The 20,684-nt window shown below is 45.3% G+C and overlaps 1 protein-coding gene across 1 annotated transcript in view; it reads left to right on the top strand.

Annotated features, from left to right (window-relative positions):
- TMTC1 (transmembrane O-mannosyltransferase targeting cadherins 1) overlaps positions 1-20,684 on the top strand; it is a 142,664-nt gene that overhangs the window by 95,202 nt on the left and 26,778 nt on the right. The window contains exons 10-11 of the mRNA XM_050915106.1: positions 2,057-2,221; positions 10,444-10,557. Coding sequence (XP_050771063.1) covers positions 2,057-2,221; positions 10,444-10,557 — 279 coding nt within the window. The remainder of the gene's footprint in view (positions 1-2,056; positions 2,222-10,443; positions 10,558-20,684) is intronic.

The following is a 20,684-nucleotide window of genomic DNA, read 5'->3' as shown; positions in this document are numbered from 1 at the left end:
TGTGAAGGTGTAGGGCAATTCCTTTGAAAACTGCCTTGTGCTAAAGCAATTAAATAATGTTTATGTCAGATAATTAATTCCAAGGGAAGGATGAAATTGCTGAAAGGCAAAATAACAGAGTGAAAACTGTCTGCAGGTTTTTGAGGCATTTGTTACTGGAAAGGGAGGGCTTATTACAAAGATTAGCTTTTCAGAAGTTTTAAAGTAGGGTTCAATAGCTATAAAGGCTGGATTGTTTGGCACCAGCATCTCGGTTTGTAGCTCTAAATGTCTGCTTGCAGTTAATGTAGGTGCAATAAACATATGTGCAAAAGAATTCATGGAAAAAAACAGTGCAAGTGCCATAAGAAATGTGTTGCAGCAAAATGCAAGCATAGTTAAGTGGAAAAAAAAAATGATACCCACTTCTGAAAAATGGGAGAACTCTAAAACAACAACGAAGAAGTTTTGAATGATCGCCAGATCTGGTTGTCTCTGGATTTGCCCCCTATGTCTGTACCTCTCTGTGTCCTATATGGCACCTGTACTGTGCCAGAGACAGCACCGCTGCCTGGTGCTGATCAGTACGTACAACAGAGGCACTTTTTTCCTCAGTAAAAGCGAGACTTATTGTCCCTCTCAATCCTTGGGAAGCCCAGGCAAATAGCAATGTGCCTAGCCCTCCGAGAGGGCAGAGAAACTGTGCCGAGAAGCACGCTCACAGCTCCTCAAAGATCTGACATTTTTCTTTTTCTGATTTCCAGATTGACTTTCGCCATATTGCGTGCTTGCTTGCAAGGTCACCTCTGACAGGGGAATTGTGTTCTTAGTTTTTCTTACCTCATAGCGGTCTTACCAGAAGTTGCTCGGGTGTCTCGGTACAGACCAGGAAAGCCTGTAGATCTCCGGCAGGTCTGCCTCCAGCCTGCCTGCGTTCAAGTGTGGGATTCAGCTGGGGTTCAAGGTGTGCCAGTGTCTGGGGAGGGCTGCTCTTTTGTCCCCATGTATTGGTGGTCCCCAAGCATTATTCCAGATCCTTCTGCTCCCTTTTTTCTTTAGAGGGAGCTGCCTGGACTAAGATAGCTTTAAAGTCTAAAACTAAATCAGGTGCTAAGTAACTGCATTGAAGAGTTATAGATAAGCTAATGAAATTCCTCGAGCAATAGGAATTGAAATTCCTTTCTAAAAATGCCAAGTAGAATTAGCGGTGTACTAAGTACAGCAACTGAAAGCACTCCATTTCCAACTCAGAGGGGCATCATTGGAAGAATTAACGTAACACTTGAATTAAGGTAAATAATTACTGAACTGATTTAAAGTTACACAGGAATAAGACTTCAGCTCAAAATGCAGTTCACTCCACAGAAAATGCCTCGGTAATTATGCGCAGAGAGCCGTGAAAGTGCGAGGAGGCTGGGTGCTGGAGAAGACCGCATGTGGTTTCATGGAACAGCAGCGAGGAAGCTCTGCTAGCACATCTCAGCTGTTCTGGACCAGGCATTAGAAGGAACGGGCTGGCCCTGATGTAGATGTGCAAGACCCAGGCAGGGGCTCTCCTGCCTTTTGACGTGGCCTCTGCCACCCACTCCTGCTGCGGTGTTGGCTACAACACTCTCTCTCCTGCCGCAGCTTCGCAATTTGTAAACTAGAATTAGTAGTGGCCACCACTGGGGTTTTTTAGAGACTTCCCTCCGTTAAAATGCTTTTTGCTTCCATGTTGCTCCAGTAGTGCTCAGTATTACTGTTATTACATGATGCTTTCTTAGCTTGCTGTTCAGAAAAGCAGCTGCCTTCCGCGGGCTGGTGTAAGCTACCATTATGCTGGGTGGTATTATATATGCTACTGTACTTCTGGCATCCGGGTCTATCATTTAGATTAATTTGGAAATTGTGTAGTGACTTGAGGAAAACTGCTGTTGAATTGGAGTTTGTTAGCCCGGAAAATATAGTTAGTCCAAAAAACCCTATAATTGTGTAATAAATGCAATACTGAATGGTGTTGCATATAAACCAGAGTACTGGAATATAATTTTTGGTACCTTTTCCCTTTCCTTTTTTTTTTTTTTTTTCTTTCCAGTATGGGGTACTGCATCCTTTTTGTCCACGGTCTAAAAAAGCTGTCTACATGGTTAAATAAGTGGAGAATTACTGTTCTGACCCTCTTTGCTTTACTGCTGCTGCTCTTCTCTTGGAAGACCGTGAAACAGAATGAAATCTGGCTGTCACGAGAATCCCTTTTCAGGTATGAGTGACCACGGGAGAATACTTGCATTTTTGTATTGTTTAAAATAAGCTTGTTACATGGAGTAGTTTTCTTTAGCACGAGTCCTGCTATTGATGCATTGCTGTGATTAACATTTTGATTATTATAACATAACACCTACTTTCTGTTTTCTGGCAACTGTGCAAAAACTGGTGTCAGCGCTTTATATGCTTATGCACAAACTTTGGTTCTGGCAATCGCATTTTTCAGACACGCTGTTTTTAAATAACTTCAGTTCTGTAGATTTACCAATAATCTAACACTTTCCTTTTTAAAGACATAGCAAAAGTTCATTGCAACCCTCCAGAACACCATAGTAACACTATTGAATATATTGAATTTTCTTTAGCGATGTTCTTACTGACAAAAATGAAATGCCATGAAGTGCCAAACTTAATGTACCATATTTCATTTTATTTGATTACTCTTTGCCAAACAGCTCTCTTTACAACCTCATTTATATATTTTTTTGCACTGAAACAGACTGTTTCATTTTGTGTTTTGCTAGCAAATGTATTGCATTTGCCTCCAGCTGCTTTCAGCAGTTGTCTAATTGTGAAGTAATTGCAGAAACGCAGGTGATCTGCACACGGGTTGCTTAGCTTTATTTTCTAACTTATTGGCCAGAGCAAAGTTTAATTTATGCAGCACTGAAGAGTATGAAATTATTTTTTATGTGTACCCTTTGGTCTTCAGGAAACACTATTGACATCGTTGGAGCTCTGTTATTGGGATTTTTTCAAAAAAATCTGGAATAGGGATTTCTTTGCTCCGACATGATTCCTTGCCCGTCTCCCTGAAACTCTGTTTGCTGTTCAAACAATAGCAGCCATGGTGACCAGTCTGGGCTCGCGCAGCGATCCCCATGAAGTGCACCTCCAGTCCAAACCCTTCTGGCTAATGGTGGCCGCTTGGAGGAAAGCCGGACGCCTTTCCAAGTTGGATGACTCTCTTGTTGAAAGGGGGGTGGGAAGATGGCAATTCCATATGCCGAGTTGCAGGCATCATCTGGTGCTGAGTTGCAGGCATCATCTGGTATCGCATTGTGTACAGTTGTGGTCACCCGTGTTTAAGAACAATGAAGTCAAACTGGAGCGGATGACAGGAGGGCATCTCCTCCTACTAAGGAGCACTCTTGGGGTGATATGGGGTGCCAGGGGTCTGTTGCAGAAGAGAAGGATAAGGTTATGTCTGCTTAGTTGGACGCAAATGGACTTCTGTCCATCCTACCTCCATTCAAAGCAGGGTGACCATCTACAAGCCAGCTCAAATTCAGAAACCATGCCACTGCTTCAGTGCAGCACTGAGGTGGAGCTAATACACCTTGCCTCAAGGTGGAGATTTGGTGTTGCCCAGGGTGGTACACAGGGCTCGGTGGCTTGGGTCGAGCTGGCTCGCTTTTCAGCTCAGGTCTTTTGGAGACATTTCCAGGAGAGGGATCTGCCCTGGGCTTTTGAGGAGAAGGCAAGAACGTAGGTGTGCTCCTGCTGGGTCACCTTGTATCGTGGCCTGCCCCTGAGAGCAGTCAGCAGCAGATGCCTAGAAAAGCAATGTAAGGACAGGGCCAGCAACAGTGACGCTTCTCTCCAGCCCTTTCCCAGCTTGCAGTAATCTGCAGTTTAAAGACTTCCTGAGTCAGGAGTTACTTGGTTTTTTTGCTTTTAACAGCCACTGATGGACTTTTCTTCCCTTAATGTCTCTGACTGCTTTTTCGAATCTATTTTTAGTTTTGGCTTCTACAGCATCCTGTGCGCTGGGCTCTGTCGTTAAATTACACAGAGTGCACACCAAGATTTCCCTTCTGTGTGCTGTGAGTCTCCTGCCTGATCATCTTGTTTGTTGTCCCCTAGTTCTGGTTTGCTGAATGAGTAGTGAGTAACCATCAGCTCATCACTTGTCCTCTGCCTTTCATGCCTTTACCCCCATGTCCTCACCCAAGGCTGTCTCTTTTTTACACTGGAGTCTGCTGGTTTTGAACTCTCCTCATACAGAAGCTGTTCTGCATTTCTGATCCTGCTTGTCGGTCTTCACTGCATGCTTTCAAACTCTAATCTGTCCTTTTGAGAAGGAGACCAGCATCACCTTTCAAGAGATATGTGTAGCAAAGTAACGTAGGACTGCTTTCTGGTTTTTGTTCTCTTCTACTAATTCCTGATCTTCTACTTGCCTTTTGTGACCTCTCCTAAGCACTGGGTGATATTTTCAGAGCCCTGTCCACACGAACTCCAAGATACCTATTGTGAGTGGAAGCATCTGATTTTAGACATCAGTCTGTGTGCAGATTTATGCAGATTTAGAGTATGTGTGTATACACTCTCTGATACTTGTGCCTGTACCAGAATTGCATTTCATCTGCCATCTTCTTGCCCAGCCTTCAATACCGTGAGATCCTTCTGCAACAATTTGTAGTTAGCTTTAATTCGTGCAGTGTGATTCACATTGGTGTCATCAGCAAACATGTCACCTCCCTGTTTGCTCCCTTTTCAAGATCCCTTGTGAACACATGAAGCAGCTCAGATGCCACTGTGTGTGTCTTGGGAACCCTGCTTGCAGTCTTCTCCAGTTGTAAAAACTGTTCACATACTCATGCTCTTTGCTTGCTGTCTTTCAGCTAGGTATTGATTCAGGAGAGGACCTTCCGTCTTACTCCATGATGCATTTAAGAAATTGGAAGTCTTTAGTGAAGGATTTTATCAAAAGCCTTTTCGAACATTTAAGTGCACAACATTGATGTATGTGATTCTGACTGGGCTATATTTGGATTTTCATAAAAGTTTTCTGTAGTTTTAGTACCAAGTACCTGTTGAGTCTATCAAAGAACAACAGGTCTGCCCAGCTAACTTCTGTCTGCAAAATACAAGGTTAATTCTTCTCTGTTGGATTGTAGTTATCCGGAAGTTTGCTAGAGCTAGTCTTTATTACAGTTTTCCCCAAATTACCTGGAGTGGAAATCAGACTTACTGGTCTGTTGCCCCCCAGATCCCTCCCCTGGAGCCAAATGACGTCATGTTCATCACCTCCCATTTCTCTAGCACCAGCCTCATTTAAATGATAGGCTACATACCACAGCTAATAGCAGCTTCATGTTTGATTTACTTTGGCTGCATACTACCAGGCCCAATGGTTATAGCTGGTCTTGGTCTTGGTTTGTTTTAAAGCCTCTTTTACTGCCTCTTGAGTTCGAGACAGTGCCTCGGACTTGCCCCTGTAAAGAAAGGCTCCCGTGTGGCAGCCTCCTTCAGTTCCCCCGTAGCGAGCACTGGTGCAGATAATCCATTTAGCTTTTCTGCCACGGCCTTTTCTTCTTCAAGCGCTACTTTTAGACCTCCATCATCTATTTGCCTTAGGGGATCTTTGGCAGGTTTCCTATATCTGATGTATTCCATTATTAGTTTTTATGGCTTTAGCAAGTTTTTCCTTAAATCTCTTTTGGTCTGCCTAATTATGGTTTATGTTTAACTTGCTGAAGTTTATACTCTTTTTTCCTTTTTCCTTCTGTAGCTGTGACGTTCACTTATTAAAGGGTGTTTTTCATTTCTCCTAGCCTTCTTTACTATGCTGTTTAACCATATTGGCCTTTTTTTTGTCCTTTTAAGATCATCTTTGATAGGTGTTATACATCTCTTGTGAGTCTGTAATATGGTAGGACTCTTCTTGTTGATGGGAAGGAAATGCAAAAGAAGAATAGTATAGCAAGAAGATAATGTCATCCCAGGAGTGGGAGATCTCCTCTTTGGGGCAGAAGGAGGAGGCTATATATAGGCTGATGAGGAGAGGAGGGAGAAGTGGATGGAGGCATGTGCAACAGCAATAAATTAGAAAGGACAGAGCAGGAGGAGGAGATAAGGAACAGTAAAGAAGTATGAGGGAAAATAATAAGGAAGCAGAGCAAATCTATAGATGTGGGAAAGGAGACATAAATCAACCTACTTGGTAGTCTCTGTGTGTGTTGAATTTTTTTTTTTTAAGAAGTATGTGCTGAGAGAATCTGTACTCCCATTCCTAGTTCTTCAGTCTTCTTTCTCCAGTTGCTGCTTTAATTCATTACTGCTTTTTCCCTCCTCTTACTTTTTTTCCCTTCACCTCTACTTTCCATTCCTCTGTTTGCTTGGATGTGTTTCTTCAGGGTCAATCTGTCTCGATTCCCTTGGCTGAGACCTGTTCTGTTATACACGCTTTCTCTATGCCGGTCCAGGAGACGTTTGTATACTCAGTATGTTATCAGTTTTGTGCTTGTACCCCATTTTGTCCTGTTTTCAAGGCTTACCCCTCTTTGACACTGTGCATCAGCACTGCTCCCATCTCTGGGCCTTCCTGACTCTCAGTCTCCAGCCCAAGGGCCAAGTTTTCTGGATGCAGAAATCCCACCGGGTCCTGGCTGAGAGGAGCAGTGTCGGGGAGGATGCTGCTGTCTGAGGAAATGATGTATCGACGCATAGGTGCACAAGCACATGTGCAAGGACTAAATGAGAAGCAAATGAACCACCAGTATAAGAAGTGGCCAGATATATAGAGATCTAGATATTTGAGGCATATTATTCCAACAGATCTCTAGAAGCCTCAAGCAGTTTGTCTTACTGTATTGGCAGGTGGGCAGGGAGGGCTTATTTGTTAAATATTTAAGGAGCTACCCTATAGAGTGAATGCACAGGCCAGGAGGTCAGGCTCCACAGGCTCCAACCACGGTCAGTGTTAATATCTGAAGCCAGGGAGAGGAAGGTGAGAGCTGTGGGCTAACCTCTGCATCCACTGTACTGACCTTTTCAAGGTTTGTCAAGCTGCCATGTTTCCTGTTGCTCCTAGAAAGCATCTGCATGCACTGCCCACGTTTGTGACAGTGCCTGGAAACGCAGTTGTAACCAGCAAAGGAACTGTATAAAAGTGGCACTTTCTTAGTCAGCAGTTTTCCCTCCCAAGCCAGGTCTGCTGACTTCAATAATTTGCAAAAGCCAGCCCAGCCCCAAAGGTGGCATTTCCTGCCGTGTTATTTTGTTAATTCTGAAAGCTAGCTCAGCTGAGAGCAAGTCCTATTGCATTTTGTGCATCTTCTATAGAACAGTTTAATATGACCCAACATTGGTATCTGTGAAATCAATACAAGGGTAGGAGGCCAAGGAAAGCAGTTCTTTGTGTCATCCAGAGAATAATTTGCTGTAGAGACCCTTTATTGATGATAATGATTCCCAAAGGGAGGAGACCCTATAGGTCTCCCAGGGCTCCTGCTGAGGCAGGAGTGGCCTCATTTCCTTGTAAACTGAGCACTTTTCATATGGAAATCACAGAAAATCAATGAAGCCTCTGCCCTGCAGCCAGTCACTTTGCAGAGCAGAACATGCACTTAGGAAAACAACAGAGGGGATCACAGGAGACTTTTCCCAACTGAAGTGGGATTTGAGTAATGCTGGTATCTGAGGGTGGAAAATACCAGTGGTATTTTATTTCTCTGATTTATGGCTAATAGGCTTTTGCCTTTCCATGGAGAGGAAGTGTTACGTAAAAGGGTTTGCCTATTGTTTATTTTCCATTTATGTCTCTTACTGCTGTCGTAGAAGTCAAAAGGGAAGGAAATCCTCTGGAGAAGTGACGTCCAATGTTTCTGGCTGGAGCCAGATCGGTGCCATAGGTTTTCAGAAGGGCACGTGTGTGCCGGGCTGGGGAAGAGGGAAATAGGAGAGTTTGGAAAAGCACGTTGGAAAATTAGATTGAGATTGTGAGAGACTAGGGGCTTGCGGGAAGCAGAAATGGAAAAACATTGTGTTCTGCTTTGTTATTTGTACTCCACCCTTTCCTGCTTGGCTTTCATTATGGACATTATTGTTTCCTCTGTCAACGAGCAAACAGCATTCTCAGCTGGTTAAGAATGAATTAGCAGGAGTGTTTGCCTAAACTCTCCTAAAAAATCCCTTCTGCGTCCAGCACCGTGTTTGCTACTACCTCCCACAGCGCAGAGACTCCAAGCAGCCTCAGTCATTGCTATGTGCATTTGCAAAATGAAACACCCCCCTCCCAGCCCGTGCGAGGAGAATAAATAGGTCAGGGAGTGTGAGCAGTGTGATGCAGAAGAGAGCATCCTAAGAACCCAAACTGATTTCTGCCTTTCCCATGTCACCCCCACCTCCAGCAGAAGCATGCAGATGAAAGAAGCTTTATTAGTGACGTTTTAATAAATGGGACCAGCAGGATTAATAATAAATTCTATTTAAAGGGAAACAGTCCAGAATTAAAATATTGAAACATATGCATCTTACTGTTAAAACTGTATCTCATTACAACTGAAGTACTTGTGCATATGTAATGTACTTCTCACCATTAACTCAGTTTGCTCTATTTCAGCAGGGGCTGTAGCAGAGCCAGCAACTCATTGCACGTAGCTCTGAGAGAGCAGCAGTTTTGAATGCCTGTCTGTGTGTCTGCCTTTAACGCTGGTGCTGATGTAATGAAACCCTCTCTGTGTAAGAATTAATATTCCAGTAATGCCCAGAGGTTGTAAGTGTGTAGTTAATAGCTCCCAAGGCCAATGGAAATTAACGCAGCCATAGCAGTCACACATTACTTGCTGCTGGTGCAGTATATCTTTGTGAAAACTAATATAGAAAATCATTCTCTTAAGAATAGCATCAATTAACTGATTTAATTCAGCGATTAGTCACAAAATGTCTTATTCCTGTAGTGCTACCAGTAAGTAATTTGGAAATACCTGATGATTAGGAAGCCAAATGCAAGGTGTATTTTTAATTTCAGTAGGCAAACCATGACTGTGTTGTGCTGAACTCTGTAAGGCAGGTGTGGGCGAAGCTTTGGAAGCTTTCACAAGTAGGCATTAGCGATGCTTGATACCACTGGCTGCACATAACCAAAAAGATATCATATTTGCCACTACGATTCTCCAGCACCATTTTACAATGAAATCCCCGACAAAGGGTTTCTGCAGCTGTGAGTGCATTCTCTCCATGGGACAGGGTTAGCACCCTACTGTAGGGGCTGTGTGCGACCCCGTCTCGTTATGATTAACTTCCACACCCACCGAAGTTAAACAGGAGAGACAGACAAGGCAAAGCAACAAGACTTGGGAATTTCCTAATCCTTGCTTTTCCTACCTGAGGTAGGAGGGTCAGAGATGACAGGGGGAGAAAAGAGAGCAGCTGGCAGGAATCTGCTTGTGAGCAAGAAACAGCGCTTTGTCTGCTTTTACGTGAAGATTCATCCATCCTTATTTCCCATTACCTCAGAGAGCCCCTATTTATGTGCTGGAAAGGATTCCCCCATTAAAGAGAGTACCGACTTCTCTGGATTCTTGCAGGGGAAATGTTTCCATGGCGTATGTGCTCCTGTGGTTTCTTTCTCTCTTTAACCTTGAAACAGCATTTCCTCTAGCTGTGCAAGGTGTACCTTGCTTTCTGTGCTCTCAAGTAAATAAGCATATGCTTGCTCTTCTCCTTTTGTCTTTGTGCCCTCATTAACTCCAAACGTTGAGTCCAATCTACACGTGGCAGGGGAGACGAAGGGGAGGGATGGGGTGGCTGTGCAGGCACATGTCCTCAGTCAGAGCTGTGACTGAGCGTATGCCAGAGTGTATGGCTTGCCAGCTAAGGGCGAGAGTCCCATTAGCCCTCACCTCCTGGACATACTCCGCTCAGCGCTAAGCAGTGCATACGTGCTGGCTCAGTACTCAGAGTATGCTATGCATCCCCTCTAGTGGCTGATGCATATGGAAAATATACCTTCTTTCTGTACCTGCAGCTGACAGATTTAAATCAAGATTTTCGTAAGGCGCTTTGTGACACTCAAGTTTAAGCAGGGAGCTTGTTATGGCTATATTATAAAGTACTACATGCTTTCCCTCTAAATATTAGCCTTTTTAGAGTCTTTCAATATAATAATTCAAATTTTGAAATATGACAGCATCTGGCCACAGGGAGTGTTGCAGTGTTGGTGCTAGAGGTGCCTGGGGTGACAGCGGCCAGGATGAGTTGACGTGCTGCCACATATTTATGTCCGCCTGGGGCACATGGCGTACCAGTGCGTGGGGCAAGCTTGGGATTGTAACATGAGCTGTGTTGGCACAAGTGTGCAGGAGGTGACAAGGCACTCAAAATCCAAGCAAACCTTTCAGAAAAAGAGACTGTGAGAAGAAGGTGGACCTTGGGGAAGGTGGGGTAACCTGGCTGCTAACACCGTCCTGCTTCTGTTCCTCTTTGCAGCTCAGGAGTGAAGACCCTGCCCCACAATGCCAAGGTGCACTACAACTACGCCAATTTTCTGAAAGACCAGGGCCGTAACGTTGAGGCGATCTACCACTACAAAACTGCTCTCAAGTAAGTCCCTTGAGGGCCCGGTGGGGCTCCGGCTGTGCGGTGCAGCCTGCCGTTAGCCCAGCCTTTCCCTGCCGGGCATGGGGCAAGTTGCCTGCTCCTCACCCCCTGCTCCCGCGGGCAACTTGGCTTTTGGAGGCTGGGAGAGTTCCCTGGCTCAGTGTTTGCATGTCATTAAATGAGGTAGCCTGGCTTCCCTCCAGCTCCACGTGTATGTATGTATGTGTGTGTGTGTGCACACTTCAATATATGAGATAGAAATGTTACCATAGCTACACATTGAGCAATGAGGTGTCATTTACGCAGCTGAATGTATGCTGGTAAGCAGGAGGTAGTTGTCATAAATGCATTTTCAGGTTCCTGGGCCGTTTATCTTAGTAAATTGTTAATGGTGCATGCCTGGAAAATGCCAGTGCTGTAGCCATCTGAAGTGCGGTAATAATAATAGTACTTACTACTTGTACTGAGGCTTCTGTCCACAGAGCTTTGCATGAACACTAAACTAATTGATCCTGAAAATGCTCCTGTGCAGTAACAGGGTAAATATCATTACTGTGGTTCTGTGCAGGGGGAAGCTGAAGCTGGAGGCTGAATTGCCTTGCCCATAGATGCATGGTAAATCTGGGCCCAGGGTTGGGCTGTAATATTGGGACATCTCCTGTGGTATCTCTGAAGGACTCTCCTGACCACGAACGGATGGGGTCACTCCCCGTGAGCAGCATCCCTCCGCTCACTGCTCCTGCTGGTGCTGTTAGGGCAGCTCAGCCGGGGCCTCGGCTGCGCACCGCTGCCTGGGCAGCGCTCGGTGCAGCAGGCAGATCACCCCAGTTCGCCAAACCTCTCCCCTCTGGTCCTGGGGGCCTGGGAGAAGGGACAAGCCCCTCAGGGGAATGAGTGCAGGGAAAAGGTGGGGGGCTGGGGGGTGGCACAGGAAAGCAAACATGGAGGGTGCAGATAATGTCTTCGGGAATAAAAGTATATGTGTGAAGGACAGACAAGGTGAAGTGAAGGACAGACAAGGTGAAGAGTGGCTCTGATGGACAGTAACAGCAAGGGCAGAGCTCAGCTCCATAGGGCGCGTCAGGAGGTGCAAGAAATGTTCTTTCCTGACACGTGCTGTGGCAGGAAACTCCAGAAATTGCATCTATGTTTTGTCTTCTGGCCAGCTGACAGGGTTATAACAAAGGCTCTCCAAGGGCTCCTAACCCACCCAGGTTAAGCCGGGAGTACAGGAGTTCATTGTCACTGAGGAGAGCCTGAACCTGGGTAAAGGTGATTTTTAGCTTTTTTGAGCAGCATCCTGTTCTGTTTTACCATGCTGGGCATTTAGGAAGTCATTTAGAAAAACCTCCATCCTATTTTTTAATGTTTCCAGGAATGGAAAATCCAGCACAACCATCAATAAATCGTATTGAAGGTTAATTACCTTGGCTGTTGAAAATGTCCTCCTTTATTTTTAGTCTGATTTGTTTAACATCAGCTTCCAGTCATTGGATTTGTTTACACCTTTAAATTCCACACTGAAGATCCCATTACCAAAAGTCTGTTTTCCATAGAGTGATCATCTCCTCCCTTAACCTGCTGCTTGATACAACCCACTGATGTAGCTGCTGGTGTTTTCAGTGTTATGTGAGTTTTTGCAGTCCTCCAGTTGTTCCTGTAGCTAGCTAAGATTTTGCTCTTCTCTAACTCAGCAGCACCCATTTATTATAATTATAATGCTGTCTTCTGCTCTGCAGTATTTCAATTATGAAAGAGTCTGTTTTGAGTACTGATTGCAAGCATTTCCTCAACTTTATTAGATAGCATGGTTTGTGCTGATGGTATTGTTTATAGACCATCCAAAGCTTTGTCGGGGCTTGGAGCCGCACAGAACCAACCCTGCTCTTCTCTAGGTGCTCGGTGTCTCAGTGGCACTGGTGCTAGTGCTCCACTTTGCTGCAGTAATTTCAGGATTAGTAGGCACTTTTGAAAAGTGAGGCCCTGTCCCCACCTTGCACGTTCTGAGCCGGCAGTGCAGACCAGGAGTTGGGAGTCTCCTTCTGGTTCCATCATTGGGAAGCTGCATTACTTGGTCGCAGTACCTCGTCTCTCTGCACTTATGCTTTCCTTATTTTTACCCCTTCTTCCCACCCCTGTCACAGGGAGATTATTTGGGGCCTGTGTAATAAGCAGTAAAACAGTGTAAGTAAAAAGTGTAGTGTGTTCTCCTGTTACGAATTACAGTCCGTGGTTTCCCCTCAGAAATACTCCTGAAATGGCTGGGGTTGTGTGTAGGCGTTTCAGCCTCCACTAGGTGCCTACACATGATGGCTGCATTGAAGCACTGGAGAAGGTGATGGATGTGGGATGGGCAACACGATGGTGGATATAGTGGAAGACTCTAGACAGGTATCGCAGATAAGAACAGATTTCATGTCCAAGCTGTTTACCCATCCTCACAAATTCCAGCTGTGCAATTGCTGCTCTGATTGTAGACCAATTACTCTACAATTCGAGAGAAGGAAGTAGTAGCTGTAATATCCTGACCAGATTTTGATGGTTCAGGGTATTTTTGGCCACTGGCCTGACCTGAAAATGGAAGAACAGCTGGGAAGCTGAAGCACCACTCACTCCATGAATTTCCTCATCAGGGAGTAAGCAGACCAGCAGCTCAGGTGCTAACACAACAAGCTTCCTTGATTTCCCCCAGGTACCCCTCACTGGGTGTCTGCTCTCTGGGTGAGTCCAGGTGGATCCACACTGCCCAGATTACAGAAAACGCAGGCTACTCAAGAGGCTTTGCAATCCAGCGGCAGCACCATCAGAAGTACGGGAGATCAAAATATCATATCTGCCTAGTGCGCAGTGAGCAGATCAATAAGGGAATTAATAAGGAAATGGAGTCAATAAGGACATGGACTGCTGCCACCGCCACCTGGGAGGGAGCTCCTGGGAGGTAGGAAAGGGAGAGCGGCATCGCCCTGTACCATCTCCGTCTGAGGCACGTGGATGATGGCTCATCCATCATTCCAGCTCGCTTCTAAAGCTTGTGCCAAATTACAAGGTAGGTCTGCTTGATCTGCGGTGAATGAGTCTAACTGTTTGCTAAACAAAAGTGATCCTGTCAGTCCAAACTCGGCTGCTTGAACCGCTCGCAATTACCATTCCACCAACGTAACGATGCGTTTCTACGTGCTGCTTCTCTGCCAGAAGTGTCGGTTGCCATGTAGCTATTTAGCAAAGCAACCCATTGCTCCTGTGAAGTAGGCAGGTGATATTGTAGCTGTAGCTGTGGGAAAGGATGTTGAAGTGCACACAGGTTACGTAGTGAAATAATAGTAATTGAGACTAAATGCTGGGAAAGCTGATCCCTGGTTCTTTAATCGCTTGCTCCCATTCCTGCTTTCAAAGGCAGGCAGGATCCTCTGCTGGCACGTGTTGGTGTATCCCTGTTAACTTCAGGGCAGATAAATGGTGGAGGAGAAGAATGTGTTTTCTCTGACAGTGAAACTGCAGGGCAGGTTTCCAAGGCAAACTTGACAATTGATCCTGACAACCACCTGTTGATGCCATTGCAGGTGGCCCATTAAAAAACTCATTCCTTACCCCAGCCCAGGGACCAGTGACATAACACCCTGACTTAGGCTTAGGTAATTAGTGCAATCTAATCATGCTGTCCAAGAGCAGGGGAAATGAAAACTGAAATGAAATGCAAAAATGGAGAACAACATTTGAATTGGAGAGGGGGAAAATGAAAAGAAAAAAAATTGTGTGTATGTAGGAGAAGCTCCTCCTGTATGTTGGGTTCCTAAAAGGGGAATGGAAGCAGAGCCCTTCAGAGATGCAAGATGAGTTACCCATAAAGCAGACCTGATGAACAGCTGGCGTTCTACAATTGTAGCAGTGGGTTATAAACCTTCCAGCTTACCTTCAATAAAACAAGAAAAACACACTGCTGGATTAGACTGCTTCACTGGTTTGCTTGACATATGGTAGTGACCCCAGGAGATACTTGGGGGTTTTTTCCTGCAAAAAGTAAAGGCCAGAAATACTCCGTCTGAGATGTGAGTTGACCATGGCTACTCTGAAAGCTGGCCTTAACATTCTTGCTGCTGCTTCTGCTGCAGATTTGTGGCTGTTGCTAGGAATTTCGGAGACCCCCTGCTCCTGGAGAACAAACAGTGCTGGTCTTATCTGAAATAAAACTTGTCTTGCTATTCTCGTGTTTGTGAGTGAGAATATGAGGTTGTGCAGCCTCACGCAGATATGAAGAACAACTCTGATGTGCTAACGAAGACATTTTTGCTGTTGTTGATAGTTACCAAGCTTTTGTCGTGCTTCTCCCCAGCCTTGTTTGCTTGACGTTGCTGTTGAGACTGTTTTATTGCTCCTCAGGAACGCACATGAGCTCACATGCAGAGAGAGAAAAACAGCAGAGCCTTAAAACCCATTTGATGAACATTCGTAATGTCTTTAATAACCCTTTTAACAATGAAAGAGGGGGGGAGGAATCACTTTCCCTGCTACAATTGCACTCATTCAAAATTTTAATTCCCAAAACAGCTCTGTCTTACCGTCTATCTTTGTGTTTGTTGCCAGAGCCATGCTTCCCATGGATGGCAGATCAATGTGAGCAACAGCGGGTGGGGCTGAAGGAGGTTGCTGGATTTCTTGCTGGAGTTGGGTGAATAAGCGTGCTGATAATAGTTCTGTGCTATTCAAGCTACATTTCTGTGTCTGGCAAAAGGTCAACATCTAAAAATTCATGTTTGCACTTTTGGATATAAAAACATATAGATTTGCCCTTAATTAAAAAATGTCAGTAGAGTATTGTGTTTAAGTTAATAGTGGGGGAGAAAGAGTTATCTTTGTGTGAAGGCAGATACTGTGACCATCAAATGATACAAAATGGTTGAATCATAACTGAGTTATTTCTTCATAACTGATTTTTGCTGGATGAAAGTCACAGAAATGAACTGGGATTGGGGGACTAAAAAAGGAAAAGTGCTGGAAAGGAAGAAATACAGACAGTAAGGCTCAGAGGCGGGGGGAGAGAGACTCAGGCTGGCCCTGCAAGCATTAGGCACCTTGGAGCAACCTGTAGCTGCTCTCTGGGATGCTGCTTTTTCCCAACGGAGGCATGGGCAAGTGTGTGAATTGACTCTTACCATCAGTGTAATACCTGATAGCAGAGTGTCCTGCAGGAAGTATTCACTATATATGTAATACTGTGAGTTTATGTACATAAATGCACTGGTGTGTGTACATGAGAGCGCACACATGTCTGCAGTGTGCCTCTGTGTGTGTGTGTCCATCAACAGGTTCATAGCCACAAGCTCCCCTTGGACTTTCCCTGCCAAACGCTGCTGACCAAACAGAGCGGGAAGGGGACCAGCCTGCCATGCAGAAACCTCCGTTCTCCCTTGTGGCATCTTCCAGAGAAGGGGGCCTCTGGGCAGCAAGCAGGAACCCTTGGGCTGGCTTTCTTTGTGGCTCAGGAAGCTGCTCTGGTGCTCAGCCTTGAGAGAGAGGAGAGGGTGGGCCGGGAGACAGATGAACCAGTATGAAAATACTTGGTGCTGCAACATGTGTGGTCTGGCTGTTGCGGAGCTTGCAAATAATACAGCTAAGGGCATTACTCATAGCGTGGAAACTGGGAATGCTGGTTTGTGGCATCAAGAAGTGTCATGAGATCATGCTTTTGTATGCTTGGTACTCGAACACAGGCTAGATGGAGGAGGAGGGAGGAGGAAGCAGTGTGGGTACCATATCCCTCACTGAGGGAATAAAATTGGTTCATAACATCACTGGAATGGGTAGAAAAGGAGCAAGCGAGGCTGCTCTTTCTCCTCACTCCAGTTTAGAAATAAAGCCCTAATGCTGTAAGGGGGACTCAGGTTTCTTGCTAAGCTTTCCCACACACCTTCCCACTGGGTTTTTATATATCTTAAATCAACAGTATCTGGGGTTGTTTAAATTCAGTTAAATTGCACTCTCCATGCAGTAAAAAAATTGTGTTCATACAGCCCTTTGTGTGCGTGTGTGTGTCTGTGTGTGTGCCTTGAAAATGCCTCTCAGCGTGGACTGCAGGTGGCCTTGGATACCATCTGTGATTTATTTCTGGAAAGAATTAAAATACCAGCACCATTTGTTAGCCTATTTTTACAGTGAGTCAAAAATGTGCAGCACTGCTTTGCTGCGACTGCCAGGGCTGCATTTGCTCCTGAAACCATGAGTGCCCTTCTGACACTTAGTGTTACTTAGGTCGGGCCCTTGGAGCAAGCCCTCTGGTTAGGCATTTGATGAAACATCTTCATAGAGACTTCACATAATACCCTGTGTTAGTGGATGTTACAGACTTGAGGCAGATCGTGTCCAAGCAGTTGGAAACATCTTTGCGCGGTGTTCTTCTGAATCGCACTTTGGCAATAGACTTGTGGGGTAATTGGTGCTCTTGTGTACGTATATGGTGGCTGTCCTGAAGCTAGACAAAATTGTTGAGTGATTTAATAGTAATTGATGGCTGAAAAGGCTGCCTGATAATTTGAATCAGAGACTTAATGGCCTTTACAACACAGTGTATGGGATGATGGCCAAATTACTTCAGCTAGTGTAATTTATTTTTGAACCTGTTCTCTATAAAGCACTAATCCCTGCCTGTTTTGGGGTGTGCTCCATCTCTGCTCAGTTTTTCTGCTTTTTAGTGATCAAATATCAACCAATCAAGGCACGGGCTTTATTTACTCAAAAACCAAACTGGTGTAAGTGCAGCCATGAGCCCTGACGCAGAGGAAATATGTGTGCAGTGTAACTGCATTGACAGTGATGGAAGCTGGATGTGCCTGCTGGGATGAACAGATGTATGTATAACTCACCCCCGGACACTGGTATTTACAGGCAGGGCTCCCTCCTAGACCGTGGCTTCCGTCACGGGTGCAGGTCCTTCTACATTGTCCTTCAGGGACTCGCTGGCTTTTCAAGTGCATCTTCTTGGAGAAGAGCCCCCATCAGCTATGAGAATGACTGCTCTATAGCCTTCCTCAGACACTGCATCATTGCTCTGACTGCTTACATACCAGGGACTGATGCTAAAAATCTGGGGAATGGAAAATGCTTTCCTAATGAAGCTGCAAAGCTGTTGTCTTATTGGGACAAGGCATCTACTTTGATTTTTATGTGGGCTATGCAGAGAGAAACTTATGGCTGTATTTTGCAGGTGTTCAAGTCTACTTTTGACTTTTGGCTCATGAGAACCTCAAATCCAAGGATTAATTACTCGTTCCCACAGGCATTTCTTTTTCCCTACTCTGCTGTCCTTGTCTTTATGAAAACTTTGCTAAAAGAATGACCAGATAGCACTGATTATTGTCGTGCTAAATCATCAGAGACTTGCCTTCGCTGGTCCTTACCAAGAGTCAGCAGAAAAATTGGTTCCCAGTGCACGTCTGTCAAGGATAACCTTAAGACATTCTGTGAAGGCTTGGCAGGAGTAGTTGAGTCACTCTGCTTATCCCCAGACTTCTGAATGGCCCCTTCGAGCAATTTGGGCGGTGCTGGAATGGGGCTGCTCTGATTTACACCGAAGACTGAGGCAACCCCCAGACATCTCAGAGCCAGCTGTGATCATGGGTGGCAATATGGGGCTGTACAGCTTCCTCTGGCACCTGTGAACCTTGGGACATGACAGGTGTGATTTCACCCCATCTGCTTAGGCGAGATGTATGTTGTTATTTAATCCCCTCATGTAACGGTTTGGTCGAAGAACTCACTCAATGGTCTCCTGTTTGCTGTGGTATCCCTCTAGTTTCTGTGGGCTCTATGGAGGTGCCTGCACTGTTCGCGCTGTCTGTAAGTCAGGCATGTTGTGAATTATTAGTCCTTTGTTGGGCTTGAGTGGTTTCTGGGATTTTCAGGACTTACGTGGATCCTGCATAAATTCTTTATGTGAGAGCATAAGTAGGCAGCCCAGTTTGATAACCTCATGTTGCCTCAGCACTGCGGGGAACATGTGATTTTAGCAGGAAAGGTTTTGTTTATTTATATTTAGCTGTGACATTGTTTGACTTAAAATCCTTTTTTTCTCCTCAACTCTAAGTCTTAAGCTTCTACCCCTGCCCAAGTTTGAAAATTTAATGAAAATTCATAAATTGTAGTATTTTTTAATGTGCTACAGGTTTGTTTTCTAAATGGCATGCTTCTGGATATGGTGTGGGTTTTTTTTTTCTTAATGGATGCCAGGCTCAAAGAATTCATGGGGCTTTTGTCGATTTACAGATTAGATCTGTTCAGCTTCTCTTTTTTTCACGTTTCTGTCCTGGAAAGATTTCCCTCGATATTAGGGTACAGCACGGCTGCCATCCCCTGTGCTCTGCCCATCAGCCTTGGAGGCTCACCCTAGTAAAAGGGTTTGCCGGTGGCAGGGCACCCATGGGCCAGCTGGGCTGCCGGGCGGGGGGAGAAGCCGTACAGCCAGGACCTTTCTTCCTTCCACCGATCCCTGGCTCTGATTCAGCACTTACTATTTATACTGAATTGGCCTCTGGAGGTCGCAGCTGAGATCAAGAGTGACAGACTTGTCCCAGGCCACGTGGGAAATGTGGCAGAGATGAGCACTGTCTCTCAATGTCCACGTTGTAGGTGCTCAGTGCCAAAATGTGGGTGACTTCTGCCCACTAGACGGTAGAAGACATTTGAGGTGGGCTGGGGTATACAAGGCATCTGCGGGGGACCCCACTGCCCTTCAGCAGCAGGGGGAGGACACCCTGGGTGGGTGTCTGAAATAGTTGTAGGCACTGGTGATCAGGCACTGCCTCCCCCCCCCCCACCCCCCCAACTTCTTGAGCAGGACCTCCATCAGGACCTGAGCCGGTCCATGTAATGCCAGTGAGGACCTTAACGGGACCTGCAGAGCTGCTCAGGGATGCTCTGAGAGCCCCCTGGCACCATGCTGGGGTGGGATAGCTTCCTGTCTTATTCCTAGCTTTATGTCAGGCCCTAAGCCGGACCATCTCATAGCTGAGTACCTGGAAATGAGCGTGATGTAATACTCAACGCCGGGCCACGCTGCGTACAGCCAGAAGTCTGGCTGCTTTGTCATGCTTTTGCTGAAGAAGATTATGCCTGAGGCTTTCAAAGGAACCCAAAAGCATTAGATGTCTTACATGCCTGACTTTCAACAGGATTTCCAGTTTAAAAAAAAAAAAAAAAAAAAAAAGTAAAAAATCCCAGCCTGCCACAAACCTTCTGCCAAGCTGAAGGGTGTTACCTTTGAGGAAATATTGATGCAACTACTAAAACTCTTCAAGAGAAACCAGCTGCTGCTTAATATTGCAGGATCATCTCTTCTTCTATAAAAGAAATTCAAATGCTGCAAATTGAAGGTCTTTTTGAGAAAGACATAGGATCTGGCTCTGTGACCTACACATCTCCACATCATGTAGAGCAGCTCTTGGAACAAGGTACCACGCTATTGTGAGGCCATGGCCTGAGTTGTTGCCAGTGCAGGATTGTTCCCTGTAGAATCACTGGTCTCTGAGTTACATCAAGTCAAGTTTTAATTCAACCTGACACGGAGCTTTATTGAGAACTTATGTAAATACATGAAAATGAGTGTGATGTAATACTAAAATTGGAAAATTGGCTTGAAATAGTATACCAGAGTAAATACAAAATGGACAGTATAAAAATTTGGCACAGATGAAACATTATTCACGTAACATTCTTACTTGTGTTGGCAAAATGATGCCAATAAAATATTATGGTATGCGTTGGAATGAGGCAAAATGTGCCTTAAAAACAAGTTGCCATGCTGCCAGCAAGTAATTGGGCTTGGGTAATTAAGGCCTGACTCTGCGCGCTTAATCTGGCTGAAGTGAGCCTCATGGATGCTGAGCGTTGCGGTAGGGTTGCGCAGGCACCAAGAGAGCCGAGAGCGGGTAGTGGGGAGGCGTCCTGCAGTATGGAGGACCGGTGAGAGGAGGTCTGTCCCAGGGCTCTTCAGCCCCTCTTCTCCTTTTACCACGAGAGAGGCAACACAACCTGTTTTCTCACAGCGGTGCAGCAGTGGTAATTAATCACAGCTGCTTCAAAGGTGGAGCATTCCCTGCGAGTGCTAAGTTTAAACGCATTCTTTAATCAAAAGATGCATT

This window comes from Gymnogyps californianus, chromosome 1 (assembly GCF_018139145.2).
Source record: "Gymnogyps californianus isolate 813 chromosome 1, ASM1813914v2, whole genome shotgun sequence".
NCBI classification, from domain to species: domain Eukaryota; kingdom Metazoa; phylum Chordata; class Aves; order Accipitriformes; family Cathartidae; genus Gymnogyps; species Gymnogyps californianus.
Note: the sequence above shows the minus strand (reverse complement) of the source record. Positions and strands in the feature narration are given on the sequence as shown.